Below are 20859 nucleotides of genomic sequence, written 5' to 3'. Positions count from 1 at the left end.
CACAGTTTGAAAGGATCAATACTTTGGTGCTCAGCCTTCTTTTATGGTCCAACTCTTACATCTGTATGTGACTAGTGGAAAAACTATAGCTTTGACTAGATGGACCTTTGTTAGCAAAATGATGTCTCTGCTTTTTAATACACTGTCTAGGTTTGTGATAGCTTTTCTTCCAAAGAGCAAGTGTCTTCTAATTTCATGGCTGCAGTCACCATCCACAGTGATTTTGGAGCCCAAGAAAATAAAATCTGCTACTGTTTCCATTTTTTCCCTATCTATTTGCCATGAAGTTACGTGACCAGATGCCATGATCTTAGATTTATGAATGCTGAGTTTTAAGCCAGCTTGTTCATTCTTCTTTTTCACCTTCATCAACAGGTTCTTAAGTTCCTCTTCAAATTTCTGCCATTAGGGTGGTATTATCTGCATTTCTCCCAGCAATCTTGATTTCAGTTGGTGACGCATTCAGTCCAGCATTTCACATGATGTGAAAGAAAGTTAAAATTACTGTGTTAGTTGCTCAGTCGTGTCCAGCTTTGCGACCCCACGGACTGTAGCCTATCAGGCCCTTCTGTCTATGGAATTCTCCAGGCAAGAATACTGGAGTGGGTGGCCATTCCCTTCTCCAAGGGATCTTCCCAACCCAGGGACTGAACCTGAGTCTGCCATACTGCAAGCAGATTCTTTACCATCTGAGCCACCAGGAAAGCTCAAATGATGTACTCTGCATGTAAGTTAAATAAGAAGGGTGACAATATATAGTCTTGACGTAGTCCTTTCCCAATTTTGAACCAGTCCATTATTCCATGTTCAGTTCTAACTGCTGCTTCTTGACCTGCATATAGGCTTCTCAGGAGGCAGGTAAGGTATTCCCATCTCTTTTAAGAATTTTCCACAGTTTGTTGTAATTTTGGGTATACAGTCCTTTTATTTTTCAATCTTATAATCCCTCTATTTCATGGGTTGGCAAACTTTCTATAAAGGGCTAGACTGTAAATACTTTAGGCTGTGGGCCAGATGGTCTCTGTTGCAGTTATTCAATTCTTTCTATGTAGCACAAAAATCATCAGAAAGAATATGTAAACAAATGTTTGTGGCTGTGTTTCAATAAAACTTTATTTACAAAAACAGATGACAGGCTGAATTTGGCCTGCAGATATAGTTTGTTAATGCCTGCTCTACCTTACCCATATAATCTCTTCATTCTTACTCCTCTACCTAATCTGCTTCCTCTTATCTGTGGTCCTTTCACCTCTCACTAGAAATGCTACTCCTTCTCATTCTGCATCACTTCCATATTTCACTTAAAATCTACTGTGCTGAGCAAAATTGTATTCTCTGTCTGGATGTCTTCCTATTGGTCCTTGCTTGAAATACAGATCTAGAAATGTCAAGCAAACTACTTCACATAACCAGAAATTTAAGACATTCAGAAAATGACTGAGACTTTTAGGTTAGTGGGTTAAAGAAAAGACTATTTGAATAAACAGTAACTTTCTATTTACCTGGTTCCAAGTTGAGGCATCTTTGGTCCTATATTGAATGTCATATTTCAGCGTTATAAAACTCTTAAAACGTGAATCAGTCCATGTCAATTTTAAAATACTAGACAGTTCCTTTGAACTGTTGACTGATAAAATATGTGGTGGATTGAGCTTCACTGAAAAATAAAAAAGATCCTAATGTTTACCATGGTTTACTTTTACAACTTCTTACAAAGTCCAATATACTCTTTATATTTTATTTCATAATATGCTATGCATTTATTCTCACCAAATGAACAAATTTGTCTAAAAAAATGCTATACCATACTACAATAATGGAAGGAAAAGGTTCCTAAAGAAATTCTAGTTCTTTTCCTTGTCAATTTATTACATTTGTTAATATTTTCAGGTTCAGACATTAAGTTAAATAGTGATGACATATGGAATTTTTAAAAAGTATAAAAATGAAGCATATACACTATGACTATAATGCTGTAAGATGTTTGATATCTGAATAGATATAAGAGATAATATTAAAAGTAAAAACAGCTGTCAGTGTGGTTGGATTATGGATATTTTTCTTTCCCCAAAGTATTTTTAATGTTGATAAAGTTAGTTTGTAGAAGTCACTAAGAAAATAAATGCTTATTATTTATATATTAAACTCAAAACTAATTTATAAGACACTGTATATTCTAATGAATTCTCAAATTTAGGTTTATAAATACCTTTATCTATAGGATCAAAATTGATATGATCTGAGGCAACCTTCCCAAGGGCGTTCTCTGCTTCTACCCAGACTTCAATGTTGACAAAATACACAGGAGGATAGTCAACAGTGCATGAGGTGGGGGTGTCACGTTTTGCTTTACAATCATCAAACTTCTCTGTTGCCCTAAATACAAAAATGGTAAAATCAGTAATTAAAAATGGATTTGAATAAATTAGAGTGAAAAACTTACTTGAAAAGAGTTTGATGAGACCCAGATTATCATAGCTTAGAATAAATAAGTTAATTTCAATACATTTAAAACAAACTATTGAACACTAGAAACAAAATCTGTTAAAAATTCACCTGTTTTTCTTTAAAACTGAGTTTGATCTATATCTTAAAACACAAGATTATTTTCAAAATTTTACTCCAAGAATATCATATTTAGAATCTTATGCTCTAACCCAATGACTGTTCTTCAAAACTTATTAGTGATATTAGTCCAGTTTTTTTCCTTTCCTTGAACAGAATCTTTACAGTATCAGCAATGTTTTTCTTTAAGCACAGTATGCTTTTTCAAAACACAATATGCTAGGAGGTGATAGAGCAGGGATAGAATTTCTATCCTTCCAGAAAATTCCCTCAGCCCCTTTCCAACCACTCAACCACTTTCTAATTTCTATTACCATAGAAAGTTTAAAGTGATATGACTAAATTTACTCACATACGTTTAAATCATGCATCAATTAAGAATATATATGCATACGTATGCATATATATATTAAATCAAAACCAAACCAAAACAGGTAACCTTTGGAAGGAGCGGGTAAATAAGGTAAAGGAACAGGGAACGGAGACTTCTATAAACATACTTTGTCTTAGAAATTTGTGTGGATTAATTTATTACGTTATACAATGAAGAAAATTCTTAAAAACCACAAGCAAAATGAAACAGCTCGAAGAAAGGAGATATAGATGTTAGATAGATAAATTAACTAAAAACCTATAGTCTGGATTTTAAATTGGAAATACCAGTACGAGTTCATGATGTATTTTATCTTAAAAACATTTTTAGTTCTTTCCACTAAAAAAGCCTAGAAATAACAACCCAGTAATTAATTGTATTCCACACTAAGTGGAACCATGACTACTTGGGAATTGGTTGATTCTAGGTCTGGAACAGAAAACATATTAAGATGAACCTGGAACACCTTGTCACTTCAGAAATCAGGAAGGTATCAAAGAACTCATGAAGTTGTGTTAAAAGGATAAGCCAATCTGAAAAGTTCCCACTAACCAAAGATGGGACAATTTAAGTATTAAGAAGAATAACTGTAATGGATTAAAACACATCAAATCAGGAATTCCCAATGGTCCAGTAGCTAAGACTCTGCACTCCCAATGCAGGTGGTCAGGGTTCCACCCCTGATCTGGGAACTAAATCCCACATGCCGCAACTAAGAGTTTGCATGTTGCAACTAAAGAACCTGAATGATGCAAAGATGATCAAAGATCCTGCATGCTGCAACTAAGACCTGGTGCAGCCAATAAATAACAAGACATCAAATGTTTAAATATGAATTCAGAATGAGGAGAAAAATCCCTTACATCTACCTTTGGAATTTGGAAGATGCTGCTGCTGCTAAGTCGCTTCAGTTGTGTCTGACTCTGTGCGACCCCATAGACTGCAGCCCACCAGGCTCCCCCGTCCCTGGGATTCTCCAGGCAAGAACACTGGAGTGGGTTGCCATTTCCTTCTCCAATGCATGAAAAGTGAAAAGTGAAAGTGAAGTCGCTCAGTCATGTAGGGATTAATTAATCTAATTAATGATGTAAATGCTCAAGTGATTAAGGGTGGAAGTATATGGATGTCTCTCACTCTGAAATTCATTAAAACAAGATGGGTTGGTAGATGGAGACAAGTACAATAAAATGTTAACTGTAGAATCTAAGTAATGAGTATGTATAAATGTTCACTGTAAAATTCTTTCAACTTTTCTTTATATTTGAAGAAAAAAAACTAAAGGGAAATTCTGTAATACCTGAAACCATTGCTTAAATTTTAATATAAGAAAAACAAAAACAAACATTATATGGTAGTTCCTAATGAAAATATATATAACTACTATGAATTATTTTTTTGGGGGAAAAAACTGATTAAATGTCTAGATCTAATGGAAAGTTATAGTAAATAAAGGGACAGAAGAATGTGTTAAATAATGTAAACCATTATTTTAACAACTGAACTGCAAAGAAAGAAGGTAGAACCTATGGTTAAGACAGACAAGATATATGAATTGGCAATATACGGTGATTACTTAAATCTTGATTTGACAAGTATAAAAATATATACATACGTTCATGAGACAACTGGGAAAATTTGAACACTAATTAAAAATGTAACAATATGAGAGTATTTTCAATTATATTTGGATTTTTTATAAAGTGTCCTTATCTTTTCCATAAAAGTACTAAAATATTTATGGATGAGATGATGTCTATTTCTTTAAAACAATTTAAGTGTGGGGTATATATAAAGTAAGACTGGTAATGGGCTGATAATTACTGAAGCTCGGTGATGAGTGTGAGGATTTCTTACACTATTCTTTCTACTTTCATGTTTCAGGTGTTCTAAAATAAAAAGTTAAATAAAACATTTAAAACTTTGCATTTAATAATACTACGTCACAAGATAAAAATTCTACCACAAAGGCAAACTTAATAAATTGAATGTACAACAAATTTAAAATAACTTGCCACTCGGATTTTAAAGTGTAGTTTGTTTCCAGGTGTGTTTCCCTTCCAGGATCCCACTGACACATCATTTTCTTTCCTTCATTCACAATGCAACTCAAATTTTTAGGTTTTTCAGGAGGCACTAAAAGGGAAAAATTAGCAATTTTCAAAAAGCTTCATATTCACAAAAAGCATGCAATTTATATACTCCTCTAGACATTTAAGATAACCAAAATCAGACAGAAAAAAACAAAACCAAGAAAAGACATCATGAAAAACTGGTGACTAAAAAACTAATTTCTTTTCTAAGTAAATTCAAACATTTTAGATAGTAACATACATTTTCTATCATACTTGTCATTAATAGCTATGTTTCAAATTAACTTTCTACACAAAGTCAACTTTCATTTATAGCTGGAAAGCATTATCAACTGACTTCTCAAGTGTATTTTAGAAACTAATACTTGAATGTTAGTAAGAGGCAAGTAAATAGAAGCAAAAATGATTCATTTATATCTCTCCCTTCCCAAACTCTGCTGGAGAGAAAGCAAATGCTAAAATTATAGTGTTAGATGATCCACAAATTTGGCAATACATTCTTGGATCATAGTAAATTTATTTGTCTACTTCAATGTAAAAGGATTCTCCAGTATTGATTCACTTTCTTCAGATAGTTGCTTTACACTGTGTTTTCTCCACAACTAAGGGATATTGAAAGTTACTATGAGCTCAGTCACAGATTTCAACTCAACATTTTTGGTGGGTATATCTTGTCAAAGTATTTTTCTAGAAAGCTGACAGATGCTTGACTTTCAGGAGAAATATTAAACTTGTGTTACTCCTTAGGCTTTTATATATTTGTAATGCAAATGCAGTTCTACTTCTAAGCTTATTTTTTTTAAAACATTAAAAAGAAAAAACAGTTCAAAACTCACTGAGCTGACAGTTACTGCATTTCAAAAAGACCAAAAGAAAATGGACATTAAAGATATAATTCAACAGTCATGACAAAGTCTGAAATAAACAAAGTAAAACAAAACTTACAGCCTGAAATGATTCTGATTCCATAAACACTCCGATTAATCTGTCCAAACATACGAATGTTGCAAGTGAGCAGAGCATTTATTAAAGTTATATTTGGAAATGTGACACTAGATGCTGTTCTGTTTATGACACTATATTGTTCATAAGGAATAGGTACACGGCCTGTTTTCCAGAAAATGTCATTAGCAGTCACATGATAATCATCCATACATTTTTCCTTTAGCACACAAACTGCCGTGAAATTCAAACCAAGTTGTACAACTGAAGATTCAGGGTGGATATGAGCACATGGAACTATAAGTTCACCTGGAAAGGAATAATAACAGAAAATGTAAGAATAGACTGCATTTTTCTGGTACAAAATGACATTCTATATCAGTACAGTTCCTCAATCATCATTAAAATATCTCTAAAGACACAGAAAAAGAAGAAACACAGTGAAAGTTAGTATCACCAGAATTTAATGTCTAAATTTGAAAATAATTATATCAATTACGTGGCAGATGGAACTGGATTTTACCAAAAAAAAGAAAAAAAACCTATGCAAATTTCAGCCCTTTTTATAACATTCTACCTTGCTTTAGGAAATAAGTTTGCCTGCAGGGGGATTCATATTTGCTCTGCCACCAATTCTGTTTTTCAACTCACACTAAATAGACCCACCAGAAGACAGGCAATGATCTCTGCTTCTCACCAGTCCTGAATGCTTTGAGGGTGCAGATGGGGGCATGCAAAGACAGTATATGTTGTTCATACATCAAAATCAGACAAAAAGTAAAGAGCAAGGGTGTAGCAAAATAAAAACAGGAAGAGTAAAATAATATGACCAAATACACTGGTTTTAACAATAAGTATATGGGATATAATCTCATATTAAAAAACAAAGAACCAAATTATATAAAAAAATTAATTCCTATGACCTACTCCATGTTGATGACATATAAACCCCTCTTTCTGACTCTAATTTCCTGTTTTCAGTGGCTTACAAGATATTTCCTAAGTACTTTAAAATGAACATGTCTAAAATTATATGTATCATAGTTCAGTTCAGTCACTCAGTCATGTCCAACTCTTTGTGACCCCATGGACTGCAGCACGCCAGGCCTCCCTGTGCATCACCAACTTCCGGAGTTGACTCAAACTCATGTCAGTTGTGTTGGTGATGCCATCCAACCATCTGATCCTCTGTCATCCCCTTCTCCTGCCCTCAATCTTTCTCAGCATCAGGGTCTTTTCAAATGAGTCAGTTCTTGGCATCAGGTGGCCAAAGTACTGGAGTTTCAGCTTCAGCATCATTCCTTCCAATGAATACTGAGGCCTGATTTCCTTTTGGATGGACTGGTTGGATCTCCTTGCAGTTCATGGGACTCTCAAGAGTCTTCTCCAACACCACAGTTCAAAAGCATCAATTCTTTGGCACTCAGCTTTCTTTATAGTCCAACTCTCATATCCATACATGAATACTGGAAAAACCACAGCTTTGACTAGATGTATCTTTGTTGGCAAAGTAACGTCTCTGCTTATTAATAAGCTGTCTAGGTTGGTCATAGCTTTTCTTCCAAGGAGCAAGCATCTTTTAATTTCATGGCTGCAGTCACCATTGTAGTGATTTTGGAGCCCCTGAAAAGAAAGTCTGTCACTGTTTCCACTGTTTCCCCATCTATTTGCCCTGAAGTGATGGAACCGGATGCCATGATCTTAGTTTTCTGAATGTTGAGCTTTAAGACAACTTCTTCACTCTCCTCTTTCACTTTCATCAAGAGGCTCTTTAGTTCCTCTTCATTTTCTGCAGTATCTGAGATTATTGGTATTTCTCCTGGCAATCTTGATTCTAGCTTGTGCTTCATCCAGCCTAAGCAGGGTGACAGTATACAGCCTTGACGTACTCCTTTCCCGATCTGTAACCAGTCTGTTGTCCATGTCCAGTTCTGACTGTTGCTTCTTGACCTGCATACAGATTGGTCAGGAGGCAGGTTAGGTGGTTTGGTATACCCTTCTCTTGAAGAATTTTTCACAATTTGTTGTGATCCACATAGTCAAAGGCTTTGGCATAGTCAATAAAGCAGAAATAAATGTTTTTCTCAAACTCTCTTGCCTTTTCGATGATCCAGCAGATGTTGGCAATCGGATCTCTGGTTCCTCTGCCTTTTCTAAATCCAGCTTGAACATTTGGAAGTTCTCAGTTCCAAATGGTGAAGCCTGGCTTGGAGAATTTTGAGCATTACTTTGCTAACATGTGAGATGAGTGCAATTGTGCAGTAGTTTGAGCATTCTTTGGCATTGCCTTTCTTTGGGACTGGAATGAAAACGGACCTTTTCCAGTCCTGTGGCCACTGCTGAGTTTTCCAAATTTGCTGGCATATAGAGTGCAGCACTTTCACAGCATCATCTTTCAGGATTTGAAATAGCTCAACTGGAATTCTGTCACCTCCACTAGCTTTGTTTGTAGTGATGCTTCCTAAGGCCCACTTGACTTCGCATTTCAGGATGTCTGGCTCTAAGTGAGTGATTGCATCATCATGATTATCTGGGTCGTGAAGATCTTTTTTGTACAGTTCTTCTGTGTGTTCTTGCCACCTCTTCTTAGTATCTTCTACTTCTGTTAGGTCCATACCATTTCTGTCCTTTATTGTGCCCATCTTTGCCTGAAAATTTCCTTAGTATCTCTAATTTTTTTGAAGAAATCTCTAGTCTTTTTCATTCTATTGTTTTCCTGTATTTCTTTGCATTGATCACTGAGGAAGGCTTTCTTATCTCTCCTTGATATTCTTTGAAACTCTGCATTCAAATGGGTATATCTTTCCTTTCCTCCTTTGCCTTTCACTTCTCTTCTTTTCATACCTGTTTGTAAGGCCTCTTCAGACAACCATTTTGCCTTTTTGCATTTCTTTTTCTTGGGGATAGTCTTGATCAATGCCTTCTGTACCATGTCATGAACCTCCATCCATAGTTCATCAGGCACTCTATCAGATCTAATCCCTTGAATCTATTTGTCACTTCCACTGTATAATCTTAAGGGATTTGATTTAGGTCATACCTGAAGGGTCTAGTGGTGTTCCATATTTTCTTCAATTTAAGTCTGAATTGGACAATAAGGAGTTCATGATCTTAGCCACAGTCAGCTCCCAGTCTTGTTTTTGCTGACTGTATAGAGCTTCTCCATGTTTGGCTGCAAAGAATATAATCAATCTGATTTCACTATTGACCCATCTGGTGATGTCCATGTGTAGAGTCTTCTCTTGTGTTGTTAGAAGAGGGTGTTTGCTATGATCAGGGCGTTCTCTTGGCAAAACTGTTAGCCTTTGCCCTGCTTCATTCTGTACTGCAAGGCCAAATTTGCCTGTTACTCCAGGTGTTTCTTGACTTCCTCCTTTTGCATTCTAGTCCCCTATAATGAAAAGGGCATCTTTTTCTGGTGTTAGTTCTAGAAGGTCTTGTAGGTCTTCATAGAACTGTTCAACTTCAGCTTCTTCAGTATTACTGGTCAGGCATAGACTATGTATCACAGTCCCTTCCAAACTTATTTTTTCTTCTTCTCACTTTATTGCTGCTGAGACACTACTCCCATCCGGTCGCCTAGGCCAGATAACCTTGCAGTCCTCACTCTCTAATTAGCCTCCTCCCACACTCCCTGGGTCTTTTTGTTTCTATATTCTTAGTATGTATAGCAACCTCTTCTCATCAACCCTATTTTGGCTGCTGGCACTCAGGCTATCGTATTACACCACAATCTGACCTCCTTCTAGTTTATCTTAAACATACAGCTCCCAAAGTTACTGTTCAAAAATGATTATGCCATTTACCTATTTTAAATTATTTAGTGCCTACCTATTACCATCAAGATAAAATGCTCAATACCTGACATGATTCTATGCTCCTTCTCTATTCTCACTATCTAGAAACTTAAGGCAGTTTTCTTGAGTGAATCTCATTTGCCAATGGAATTTGAAATTCTAACAGCTTTAATTTATTCACTTGGAAAATGAAGATAATAATGGCTATCTTGAGAGTTTACTGAGATCAGATATTAGTTATGGAAAGAACCTACTACAGTGCCTGGTCTTCAAAAGGCCTCCAGTAAATGGCAGCCTGTCACCACTGCTTGGCTTCCCTGCTGTCTCAGTGGTGAAGAATCTACCTGCCAGTGCAGGAGATGCAGCTTTGCTCCCTGGGTCGGGAGGATCCCCTGGAGAAGGAAATGGCAACCCCTAGTATTCTTGCCCAGGAAATCCCATGGACAGAAGAGCCTGGTGGGCTACCGTCCCTAGCGTTGCAAAAGAGTCGGATATGACTTAGCGACTAAACAACAACAAATCATCATTACTACCACTATCCAGAGACAAGTAATTTAGTCACACTGACTCTGGAAAGGCCTCTCAGAGGTGACTGGTTCTAGCAGTTAAGGTAAAAGATGTATAGAACCAGAGAATCAAAAAACTGACAAAAACCTTAGAGAGAATTTACTTCAATTGTTTATTTTATAAAGAACGCTGAGATACTTCTATGGAGTAAATCTCAAATATCAAACAGATTCTTCCAATTCTCAACTTGGTCCCAGGCTAGACTGCACAAAGGATAAAAGTACTTTTAAAAACTAAACAATTAACTTCTTATTCCATATCTGTCATTAAGCTCATAAGGCCCAGAGTTAAAATGTTTATTTCAAAGCTTATGCTGCAGCCTGTCTGAGTGGCCTTCCATTACTGATGCATGGCTGTGGCAAGTCCTAGCGCACAAGCTCCTTCAATGTCCATCCTGTGACAGACTAGTAAGTTACCCTGTGACAATGAGCAAGTCCTTAAAACTCCTCCAATTGCACTTTGTTCCTTGGTAAAATCATTCCTGTTTGACTTTCTCTTTAATAATGAGAAGGAACCTTACCTAGGAAATATACTTCAGAGTACTAAAGAACATGAGATATAGCCAGAGACTAAATAACAGTTTTTTATCACACAGAATAAGAAATACTAGAAACAGGCAAATGTTCCAGTTTTCGAAATGAAGCACAGGCTCACTGAAACCATCCTGTGCCAAATGAAACCTACTTTTACAGGGTTACTAGGCTGATTTTTTTACTACTCTTGATCTATAAAAACAGATATTTTGTAACTTCAAACTAAAACATTTTCACTTGATTGATTACCTACATATAAAAAAAATCACTGACTAAAATAAGTCAATGAGAGGGAAGCTAAAGGAGTATGCTGAAGTGCCTCCCCTCAAACCTTGGGGCAGACTGTACTTTCCAAAGGTCATACTTATAAATGTATCCCATTCAACATGCTCATCTTACAAAGTGACTAATACTCCTCCCAAAGAAATGGGATCTAGGTTTCCCTTTTGCTCTCAGATCTTTAAGGGTGCTTATGCCTGCCCCAGCCAACAGAGTGTGCTAAGTGACTTCCAAAGCTAGATCATAAAAAAATGCAACTACTGACTAGCTCTCTTTTTCTCTTGCGACATTTGCCATGGAACCCAGCCACATGTAAGGAAGCCAAGGCCGCAAGGACAGACCACATGTGGTGTTGTAGCCAAGAGCCCCAAAGCCCTGAATCTACAGCCAGCATCAACACCAGACATAATAAGTGAAAGAGACTTCAGATGACTCCAGCTCCTCATCTCTGAATATTCTAGCTGAGGGCCCAAATATCACAGAGAAAAGAAGAATCTGTGTGTCTGACTGAGCCTGTCACACATAAACCATGAGAAATAATAAGTAATGCCATTTTAAGGCATGAAGCTTTAGAGTAATCTGTCTGGCAGCAACAGATAATATAGTCCTGTTATTTTCAACCTTTTTATCAACAACTTAGGGGAAAAACAGACACACACACTTATCAAATCAGCAAAAGATTATAATGGATTGCCCACAATTTGGATAATGTCAGGATTCAAAATTATGCTTAAGGACTAGACTGATAGGCTAATAAATTTGGCAAAATCATCTTCTATTTAGGTTGATAAATAAATATAGAGTGAAGGGGAAATGGCTTAAAAGTAATTGACGTGAAAACAATCTGAGAATTTTCAATGACTGGTAGATGGCTTAACATAAAACTACAGTGTATCTTAACTGGCAAAAAATTATGCTGCTTTAATAAAAATGATCCTTCAAAAGTAAATAATAAAATCACTATACTCAGAATATGTCGAGTTCTGATATATTTTTTCCTTAAGTGCATTTTATTCAAACCTTAATAATAAATATATTATTACATTCCTTTTTATAAAGCATACTATGGGCCAGGTACTGCTCAAATGCCTTCTGTGTATCAACTCATTTAAATCTCACAATAACCCTAGAAGTTAGAGACATTACTATCCCCATCTTACAGATCATGAAACCGAGACACAGATTAAGTGATGGCTAAAGTTTCATTGTTGTTCACTAGAATTAAGTGGGATGGTATTATATGTTAAATATGATATGGAAAATCAAGGGAAGAGTCAGGAGGGTAATCAGTGCATACAGACTGGAAGTCAAGTCCTACAAAGAATAATTAGGATAACTAGGTAAATTTAATTTGGGCAAGAGAGAGGTTAGAAAGCATTCCTTCAATACTTGAAGACTTGAACAGTGGAAAAGGAAAGTGGACCTACAATAGAAGCATTTTTAAGATTAATGAGAAAAGTTACAAGGAAGAAAATTTGGGTTTAAGACTAAGGAAAGACTTTTAAATGAGAAAAAATTTTACCTTAAGGTTTGTATCATTTCCAGTGTTTAAAAAGAGGCTGCATTCTTGAATCTGAAGAGGGTTTGACTTAGAGCAATGCTTCTCAAATTATCTGGGGTGAAGGATCAGTTTAGGTTTTCTTCACCCAATCCTTTACAGACATACACTTTTGTTTTATATTATGTTTGATGAGGCAAGTCCATTGATCACATAGCCATAGATATCATGGCTATGTCAAATTGTTAAAAGTGTTTCTAAACCTTTATTCTTAATTTCTGTACTCAACTCATTATGGACCAATAATAACCAGTTCTCAGGCTGTGGACCAGTTGGAGCAATATTGCTCTAAGTGATCTTTCTTCTGATATCACAATCTCACTGCTGCTCAGTGACATCTTTGGCTATTAAGGAGTGAAGTGCTAAAAGTTAACAAACCTGATTCTGTTTCTTTATTTAAAAAAATAAACAAAATCCTCTTTTTTCCTTCTCAATATTAAACTTACTATTAGTACAGCTGAACAAGATTTAAGATTACTGACTGCTTCAACTCAAATTATACAAATTATAATTTGTCAAGAGCATTTTAACTTGAGTCCATTTTTAAGGCAACATCGTTCTTTCAATAATGATCCTAAAGAATAAATATGTAAGCATAATTATATAATTATTCAGCAATACACAAACCTAATTTGTGGGATTGGGAGGTAGGATATCTCATGAACCTTACCTATAGATTCAGTGGTGAAGAAAATAAACAAGGCTTGCACTATCCAAGTTTGCAATGTGAACATCTTGCATAGATATTTCTGTAAAAGACACATGCAATATTATTTTAAATATTTTTACTCTTACTATGCATAATAAAGACACAAGTTCTAAAGCTCTTTTGTTTCCATTGTATAGTTGTTTTCTAAAAGGTGGTAAAATTCTTGTGAGAATGCAGAAAACAAACTGAACTCTTCAGAATATTTTTCTTTATTCCCCCTAATGTTATGGCTACATAAAATACAGCTGGGAAACATACTTTATACTTTGGTGGTTTTAGTCACTAAGTCATGTCCAACTCTTGTGACCCCATGGACTGGAGCCCACCAGGCTGCTGTGTCCATGAGATTTCCCAGGCAAGAATACTGGAGTAGGTTGCCATTTCCTTCTCCAGGGGATCTTCTGGACCCAGGGATTAAACCCAGGTCTGCACTGCAGGCATGTTCTTTACTGACTAAGCCACCAGGGAAGCCCAATTTATACTTTAAGGTCAATTAAAAGAGCAATCCTGTTTCTATATTATGAAGTCTTACATTGCTAGTAAATACTCTGTGAGACTCAAGAGTTCAGAGAGACAAATTTCTACATGGCAAAACCTCTCCATTGGCAAGTTCAAAAGATAATAGCCAAATAAGAAAAAAGAAGCTTGTAATTCATAGCCTGACCAAAATTATCCCAATATATGAAGAATGCCTACAAATCATTACAAAAATTCCAACACCTCACCTTCCCTGTTTAGAAGAAAACATGCAAGATGAGCCAAACAGGCAATTTATAGAGAAGGAAACACAAGTAACTCAAACATATGAAATGATACTTTCAATCTCACTCATAATGAGATACAAATTAAAACAAGCCAGACAGGAATGTAAGATGATACAAACACTTTGGAAAACAATTTGGCAGTTCTTTACGAATTAAAAGCACATCATAAGACTTAGCATTTCCACTCCTAATAATGTATCCAAGAGAAATAAAAATAAATGTCCACATGAAGACTAATATCCAAACCTACAGCAGTTTTGCTTATAATAGCCCCAAACTAGAAACAATCCAAATGTCAATCAACTGGTGAAAGGATAAACAAATATTCAAACAGTAGTATATCCATACAATAGAATACTACTCAGCAATAAAAGGGGACGAACTAGTGATACAGGCAAGAGCATGAACAAATCTCAAAAGCACTATGTTGAATGAAACAAGCCATACAAAACAGGCTATATTCCAAATAGGGAAAGGAGTACATCAAGGCTATATATTGTCACCCTGCTTATTTAACTTATATGCAGAGTACATCATGAGAAACGCTGGGCTGGATGAAGTACAAGCTGGGATCAAGATTGCCAGGAAAAATATCAATAACTTCAGATATACAGATGACACCACCTTTATGACAGAAAGCAAAGAAGAACTAAAGAGCCTCTTGATGAAAGTGGAAAAGGAGAGTGAAAAAGTTGGCTTAAAGCTCAACATTCAGAAAATTATGATCATGGCATCCAGTCCCATCACTTCATGGCAAATAGATGTGGAAACAGTGACAGATGTTTATTTTGGGGGGCTCCAAAATCACTGCAGATGGTGACTGCAGCCATGAAATTAAAAGACGCTTGCTCCTTGGAAGAAAAGCTATGACAAACCTAGATGGCATAGTAAAAAGCAGAGACATTACTTTGCCAACAAAGGTCCATCTAGTCAAGGCTATGGTTTTTTCAGTAGTCATGTATGGATGTGTGAGTTGGACTATAAAGAAAGCTGAGTGCCAAAGAAGTAATGCTTTTGAACTGTGGTGTTGAAGAAGAGTCTTTGGAGTCCCTTGGACTGCAAGGAGATCAAACCAGCCCATCCTACAGGAAATAAGTACTGAACAGTCATTGGAAGGACTGATGCTGAAGCTGAAACTCCAGTACTTTGGCCACCTGATGCCAAGAACTGACTCATTCGAAAAGACCCTGATGCTGAGAAAGATTGAGGGCAGGAGAAGGGGATGACAGAGGATCAGATGGTTGGATGGCATCACCGACACAACTGACATGAGTTTGAGTCAACTCCGGAAGTTGGTGATGCACAGAGAGGCCTGGCGTGCTGCAGTCCATGGGGTCACAAAGAGTTGGACATGAGTAAGCAAGTGAACTGAACTGATATAATGTAAAATTCTATGTATGAGAAATTCAACAAATGGCAAAACTAGAGAAAGGGGAATAGATATAAAGGGGCACAAAGGAGCTTGTGGGGACAGAAATGTGCTATGAATTGACTACGGTGGTGATAAGACTTTATACATTTGTCAAAATTTACCAAATTGTGTCAAGAATTGTGAAGGCTCTGAGATTTGATCCTGCTTACAAGTTAACCTGCTAGTTCCATGGACACTGGCAGAAGACACGAGACTCTTGAGTCAGCTACATACGATTTTATTACCCATACCAGGAACACCAGTCAGAATTAACAGCATTTTCCTGTGCCAGTTGCCCAAACCCCAATTCACAGAACACTGTGAAAAGTGTCATGGAACACCTGTACACGCAGAGGGTTGTGTTCCAGGAGAGGAAGACTAAGCTTATTGGAAACCTGAATCTTTTAAAATGGCAGGAAGCACACCTGCTGGAGAAGGAAATGGCAACCCACTCCAGTATTCTTGCATGGAAAATCCCATGGATGGAGAAGTCTGGCAGGCTACAGTCCATGGGGTTGCCGAGAGTCAGACACGGCTGAGCAACTAACACACACACACAAGTACACCTGCCCTCTACTTTGGAGGGAAACATGGCATCTGTTTTCCACGGCTGTCAGACACCTGCTCTTTGCTTTATGAAGAGATACCATTTCTGTCTTTCAATATCCTTGAAAAGATAAGTCTGGAAGAAAAGGCAGTTAGAGCTATTGCTCATAAGACATGCAGAAATTCAAGAGACCCAAGGGAAATTGCTTTCTAAATAACTGTACACTAAAAGTTAGTGAATTTTATTGTTTATAAATTGACCTCAATTAAAAACAAACAAAACCTATGCAGAAAACATGTCCAAGCAAAAGAAATGAGTGCTAAATTTCTTCAAGAAATGTACAAGAATTTTCACAGAAGTTGTATTCATAAAAGTTGAAAAGTAGAAGGAACCAAACCAAAAATCCACAAGCGGTAGAATAAATTGCAGTATATTCAACTAACTAAATCACAGCAATGAAAAAGGATAAATTAAAGGTACTCACAGAAACATAACTAAATTTCACATATAATACAGAAGAATCCAAATGCAATAAAAGTAGGGTCTATATGATTTCCTTTATATTAAGTTCAAAAACAGGCTACCTTAAATCTAAGGGGCTAGGTCCTGACAGTGGTCACTTCTGTGGGGAGGGCAGTGCAAGGGCAGAGAGGACGCGCTGGGTTAGTGGCCATGGGCTCTATTCTATGATCTGTGGGCTTCACTGTGTGCGGACTTCATTGTGTATAAGTTGTATTTCGTAAAAATAGTAAACAAACAAAATTACTGCAATATTCTCACCTTGAGTACTGGCAAAAAAATTAAAAACTAAAAAGTAATTAAGTGTTGTGAAATATGACATAAAAGCATTCTTATACACTGATAGTTACAGTGTAAACTAGCATAGCCTTCCCCTCACATCCTACACCTAAAATTATGAATTTCATTGTTTGTACATTAGACCTCAGTTAAAAACAAAAACCCTACCTACACAAGGTGTATGGCCAGTGTTGCTCTATCAATCAAAATTAAAGTACACATGTTTGAATCTAATTATTTTACTTCTACTACAGTATCCTATGGATATAAGCAAAACAACACATATACAAAGTTATTCACTAAAGCATTCAATTTAACAGTAAAAGGCAGGAGCAACCTAAATGTTTGTGAATAAGGGACTAGGTACACTATGACATATACAAATATAGTATGCTGTAGTCATAAAAAATGTACAGATATAGAAGTGCACAGATAGAAGTGTATCTAAAATACACTGCTAAAGTATAAACAGTGTATTTATTATTCATGGACAAAGACACAGCAAAAAAGACAAAACACATACTAATTTAAATATGTGCATAACATATCTCAGGAAGGATAAAAATTCAAATACTAGCTGCCACGGGCTGTTTGAGACACTAGACTGGGAGGGAACCTCTATACAGTACAGTCTTTGTACCTTTCCAACTTAGTACCCTGTGGCTTCAGTACTAGAAAGTAAATAAAATTTAAATTAAAAACCACTTAATGTGTTTTTTAAAACTGGGAAGTTTTATCTCTCCCAGATAAAACTACTAACTTCTTGATGAGAACTTCACAGTACTACACATGAAACACAGTATTATTTTATGAAATATTAATACTAACTGCACTTTTATATTCCCTAACCAGGTAATAGTCAATCTATAACAAAGCAATTTCATAGTGAACTCTTTAGACTGTCTCAGGTAAAGCTATAAAAAAGAACTAGTTGCAGGATCCCTTTTTTCTACCTGTTTTACTCCTTCACTTCCCAACTTTGAATAGTCCTAGAATAGAAAAATCTACCATGTCATTCAACTGTTCATCAAAGCAACAGAACAAAAAATACATATATATGAGCATGTTGGTAGAGTACTATGAGGGGATTCCCAGGTGGCTCAGTGGTAAAGAATCTGCCTGCCAGTGTGGGAGACATGGGTTCAATCCCTGGGCTGGGAAGATGCTCTGGAGGAGGAAATGGCAACCCACTCCAGTATTCTTGCCTGGATAATCCCATGGACAGAGAAGCCTCTGGGCTATAATACACAGGGTCACAAAGAGTCGGACACCACAGCAACTGAGTTTGCATGCAGAGTACTATGTGGTCATGTCATCTTGACCCACTACCCTAGCAAGTACCTTGTTTACACTGTAGAGAGGTTCTCTATAGTTTTGAAAAAGGGCAATCTTTCTATTTATGCACTATAGTCTCATAACAAAACTCTGAAACAAGAAGTCCCAGTTCATTGTTCTATGTCGGGTTCTAACTATTGCTTCTTGACCTACATACAGATTTCTCAGGAGGAAGGTAAGTGGTCTCGTATTCCCATCTCTTGAAGAATTTTCCACAGTTTGTTGTGATCCACAGAGTTAAAGGCTTCGGCTTAATCAATAAAGCACAAGTAGATGTTTTTCTCGAATTCTCTTGCTTTTTTGATTTGAGGGCTTATCCTGTTTTAAAACCGACAGAATGGTTCAGTTTAGTTGTCGCTCAGTCACGTCTGACTCTTTCTGACCCCATGGACTGCAGCAAGCCAGGTTTCCCTGTCCATCACCAACCCTCAGAGCTTACTCAAAACTCATGTCCATCGAGTTGGTGATGCCATCCAACCATCTCATCGTCTGTCGTCCCCTTCTCCTCCTTCCTTCAATCTTTCCCAGCATCAGGGTCTTTTCCAGTGATTCAGTTCTTCACATCAGGTGCCCAAATTATTGGAGCTTCAGCTTCAGCATCAGTCCTTTCAATGAATATTTAGGATTGATTTCCTTTAGGATTGACTGGTTGGATCTCCTTGCTGTCCAAAGGACACTGAAGAATCCTCCAACACCACAGTTCAAAAGCCATCAATCCTTCGGCACTCAGCTTTCTTTATGGTCCAACTCTCACATCCATACATGACTACTGGAAAAACCATGACTAGACCTTTGTCAGTAAAGTAATGTCTCTACTTTCTAATATGCTGTCTAGGTTTGTCATAGCTTTTCTTCCTAGGAGTAAGTGTCTTAATTTCATGGCTGAGGTCACCATATGTAGTGATTTTGGAGCTCAAGAAAATAACTGTTTCCATTGTTTCCACATCTATTTGCCATGAAGTGATGGCACTGGATGCCATGATCTTCATTTTTTGATGCTGAGCTTGCTTTAAGCCAACTTTTTCACTCTCTTCTTTCACTTTCATAAAGAGGCTCTTTAGTTCTTCTTTGCTTTCTGCCATAAGGGGTGGTGTCATCTGCATATCTGAGGTTATTGATATTTCTCCTGGCAATCTTGATTTCAGCTGGTGCTTCATCCGGTCCAGAATTTTGCATGAAGTACTCTGCATATAAGTTAAAAAGCAGGGTGACAATATACAGCCTGGATGTACTCCCATCACAATTTGGAACCTGTTCGTTGTTCCATGTCTGGTTCTAACTGTTGCTTCTTAACCTGCATACAGATTTCTCATGAGGCAGGTAAGGTGGTCCAGTATTCCCATCTCTTGAAGAGTTTTCCAGTTTGTTGTGATCCACACAGTCAAAGGCTTTAGCATAGTCAATGAAGATGTTTAGTCACTAAGCCATGTCCAACTCTGCCACCTCATCAGGCTCCTCTGTCCATGGGATTTCCCAGGCAAGAATACTGGAATGGGTTGCCATTCTCTTCTCCAGGGGATCTTCCTGACCCAGGGATCAAAACCATGTCTCCTGCATTAGCAGGAGGATTCTTGTACCACTGAGCCACCAGGGAAGCCCCGAATTAAAGTATATGTATATTATTACAGCAGTATATGTTATGCACCTGCTTCAAAAATGAACTCAGTTTATTCATTCAACAAATAAATGATGGACAGGGAGGCTCGGCATACTGTGATTCATGGGGTCGCAAAGAGTCGGACACGACTGAGCGACTGAACTGAACTGATGCTGAATATGATTCTAGATACTAGGAATATAGAATGGAGCAAAACATACAAGATCCTGCCTCATTTGCTTACACTCTATTTTGCGGACACCAAGAAAGTATTAGTTTCCTAGGGCAGTTGTAACAAAGTACCACAAACTTAAACTTATTCTCTTAAAATTCTGGAGATCAAAAGTCCTTCTGAGACTCTAGATAGATTTCTTCTTCGCCTATTCAAAACTTCTGGTGGCAGCTGATAGTTCTTGACATATCTCAGCTTTTTACCTACAGTGCCACAGAGTAAATATTTTGGCTTTTTTGGCACTATTGATAGATGTCTCTTTCCCCCTTCTTTATGTTTAGACTGTTTATCTCTTCATATTTAGAGTACTATCTTCTTTGTTGCTGGTGTTTGTTTTGCTTTGGTTTTGTAAGCAGCATGTATTTGTTTCCTGGTTTTTTTTTTTTTTTTTTTTTTTTTTTTTTTGCTGCAGGGTGCAGTATGCAGGATCTTAATTCCCTGACCAGGGATGGAACCTGTACTTCCTGCAGTGGAAGCACAGAGTCTTAACCACTGGACCACCAAGGAAGTCCTGTCCTTATTTTTGTTAACTGAGCTTTTTTGTGTGTTTTTCACTTGTCACCTTTGGTTGACTTATAATCTATAATTCTTTGTTTTGTTATTTTAGAGGTTGCTTCATGGTTTATAATATACATTGTTCCACGGGATCACAGAGACAGATTAAGCGATTAACATTTTCACTTTCATACATCTTAAACATATCACAATCTTCCAGCATGTGATACTGTTATCACCTCATGTAAAGTAAACTCTTAAGAGTAA

General features: G+C 36.8%; 1 protein-coding gene across 3 annotated transcripts in view; it reads right to left on the bottom strand.

The window, feature by feature from the left end:
• The window catches only part of IL6ST (interleukin 6 cytokine family signal transducer), a 61040-nt gene that overhangs the window by 28524 nt on the left and 11657 nt on the right, over positions 1–20859 (bottom strand). For 2 of the 3 annotated variants that reach the window (XM_055555157.1, XM_055555159.1), the window contains exons 2-6: positions 13375–13453; positions 5974–6279; positions 4951–5071; positions 2210–2376; positions 1503–1657 (exon numbers count right to left, since the gene is read on the bottom strand). In XM_055555157.1, the coding sequence (XP_055411132.1) occupies positions 1503–1657; positions 2210–2376; positions 4951–5071; positions 5974–6279; positions 13375–13438 (813 nt within the window). In that variant the 5' untranslated portion in view covers positions 13439–13453. The remainder of the gene's footprint in view (positions 1–1502; positions 1658–2209; positions 2377–4950; positions 5072–5973; positions 6280–13374; positions 13454–20859) is intronic. The other variant, XM_055555158.1, reaches the window with a different exon arrangement.

This window comes from Bubalus kerabau, chromosome 18 (genome assembly GCF_029407905.1).
Source record: "Bubalus kerabau isolate K-KA32 ecotype Philippines breed swamp buffalo chromosome 18, PCC_UOA_SB_1v2, whole genome shotgun sequence".
NCBI lineage: Eukaryota > Metazoa > Chordata > Mammalia > Artiodactyla > Bovidae > Bubalus > Bubalus kerabau.
This window is presented reverse-complemented; position numbering and strand designations above follow the sequence as displayed.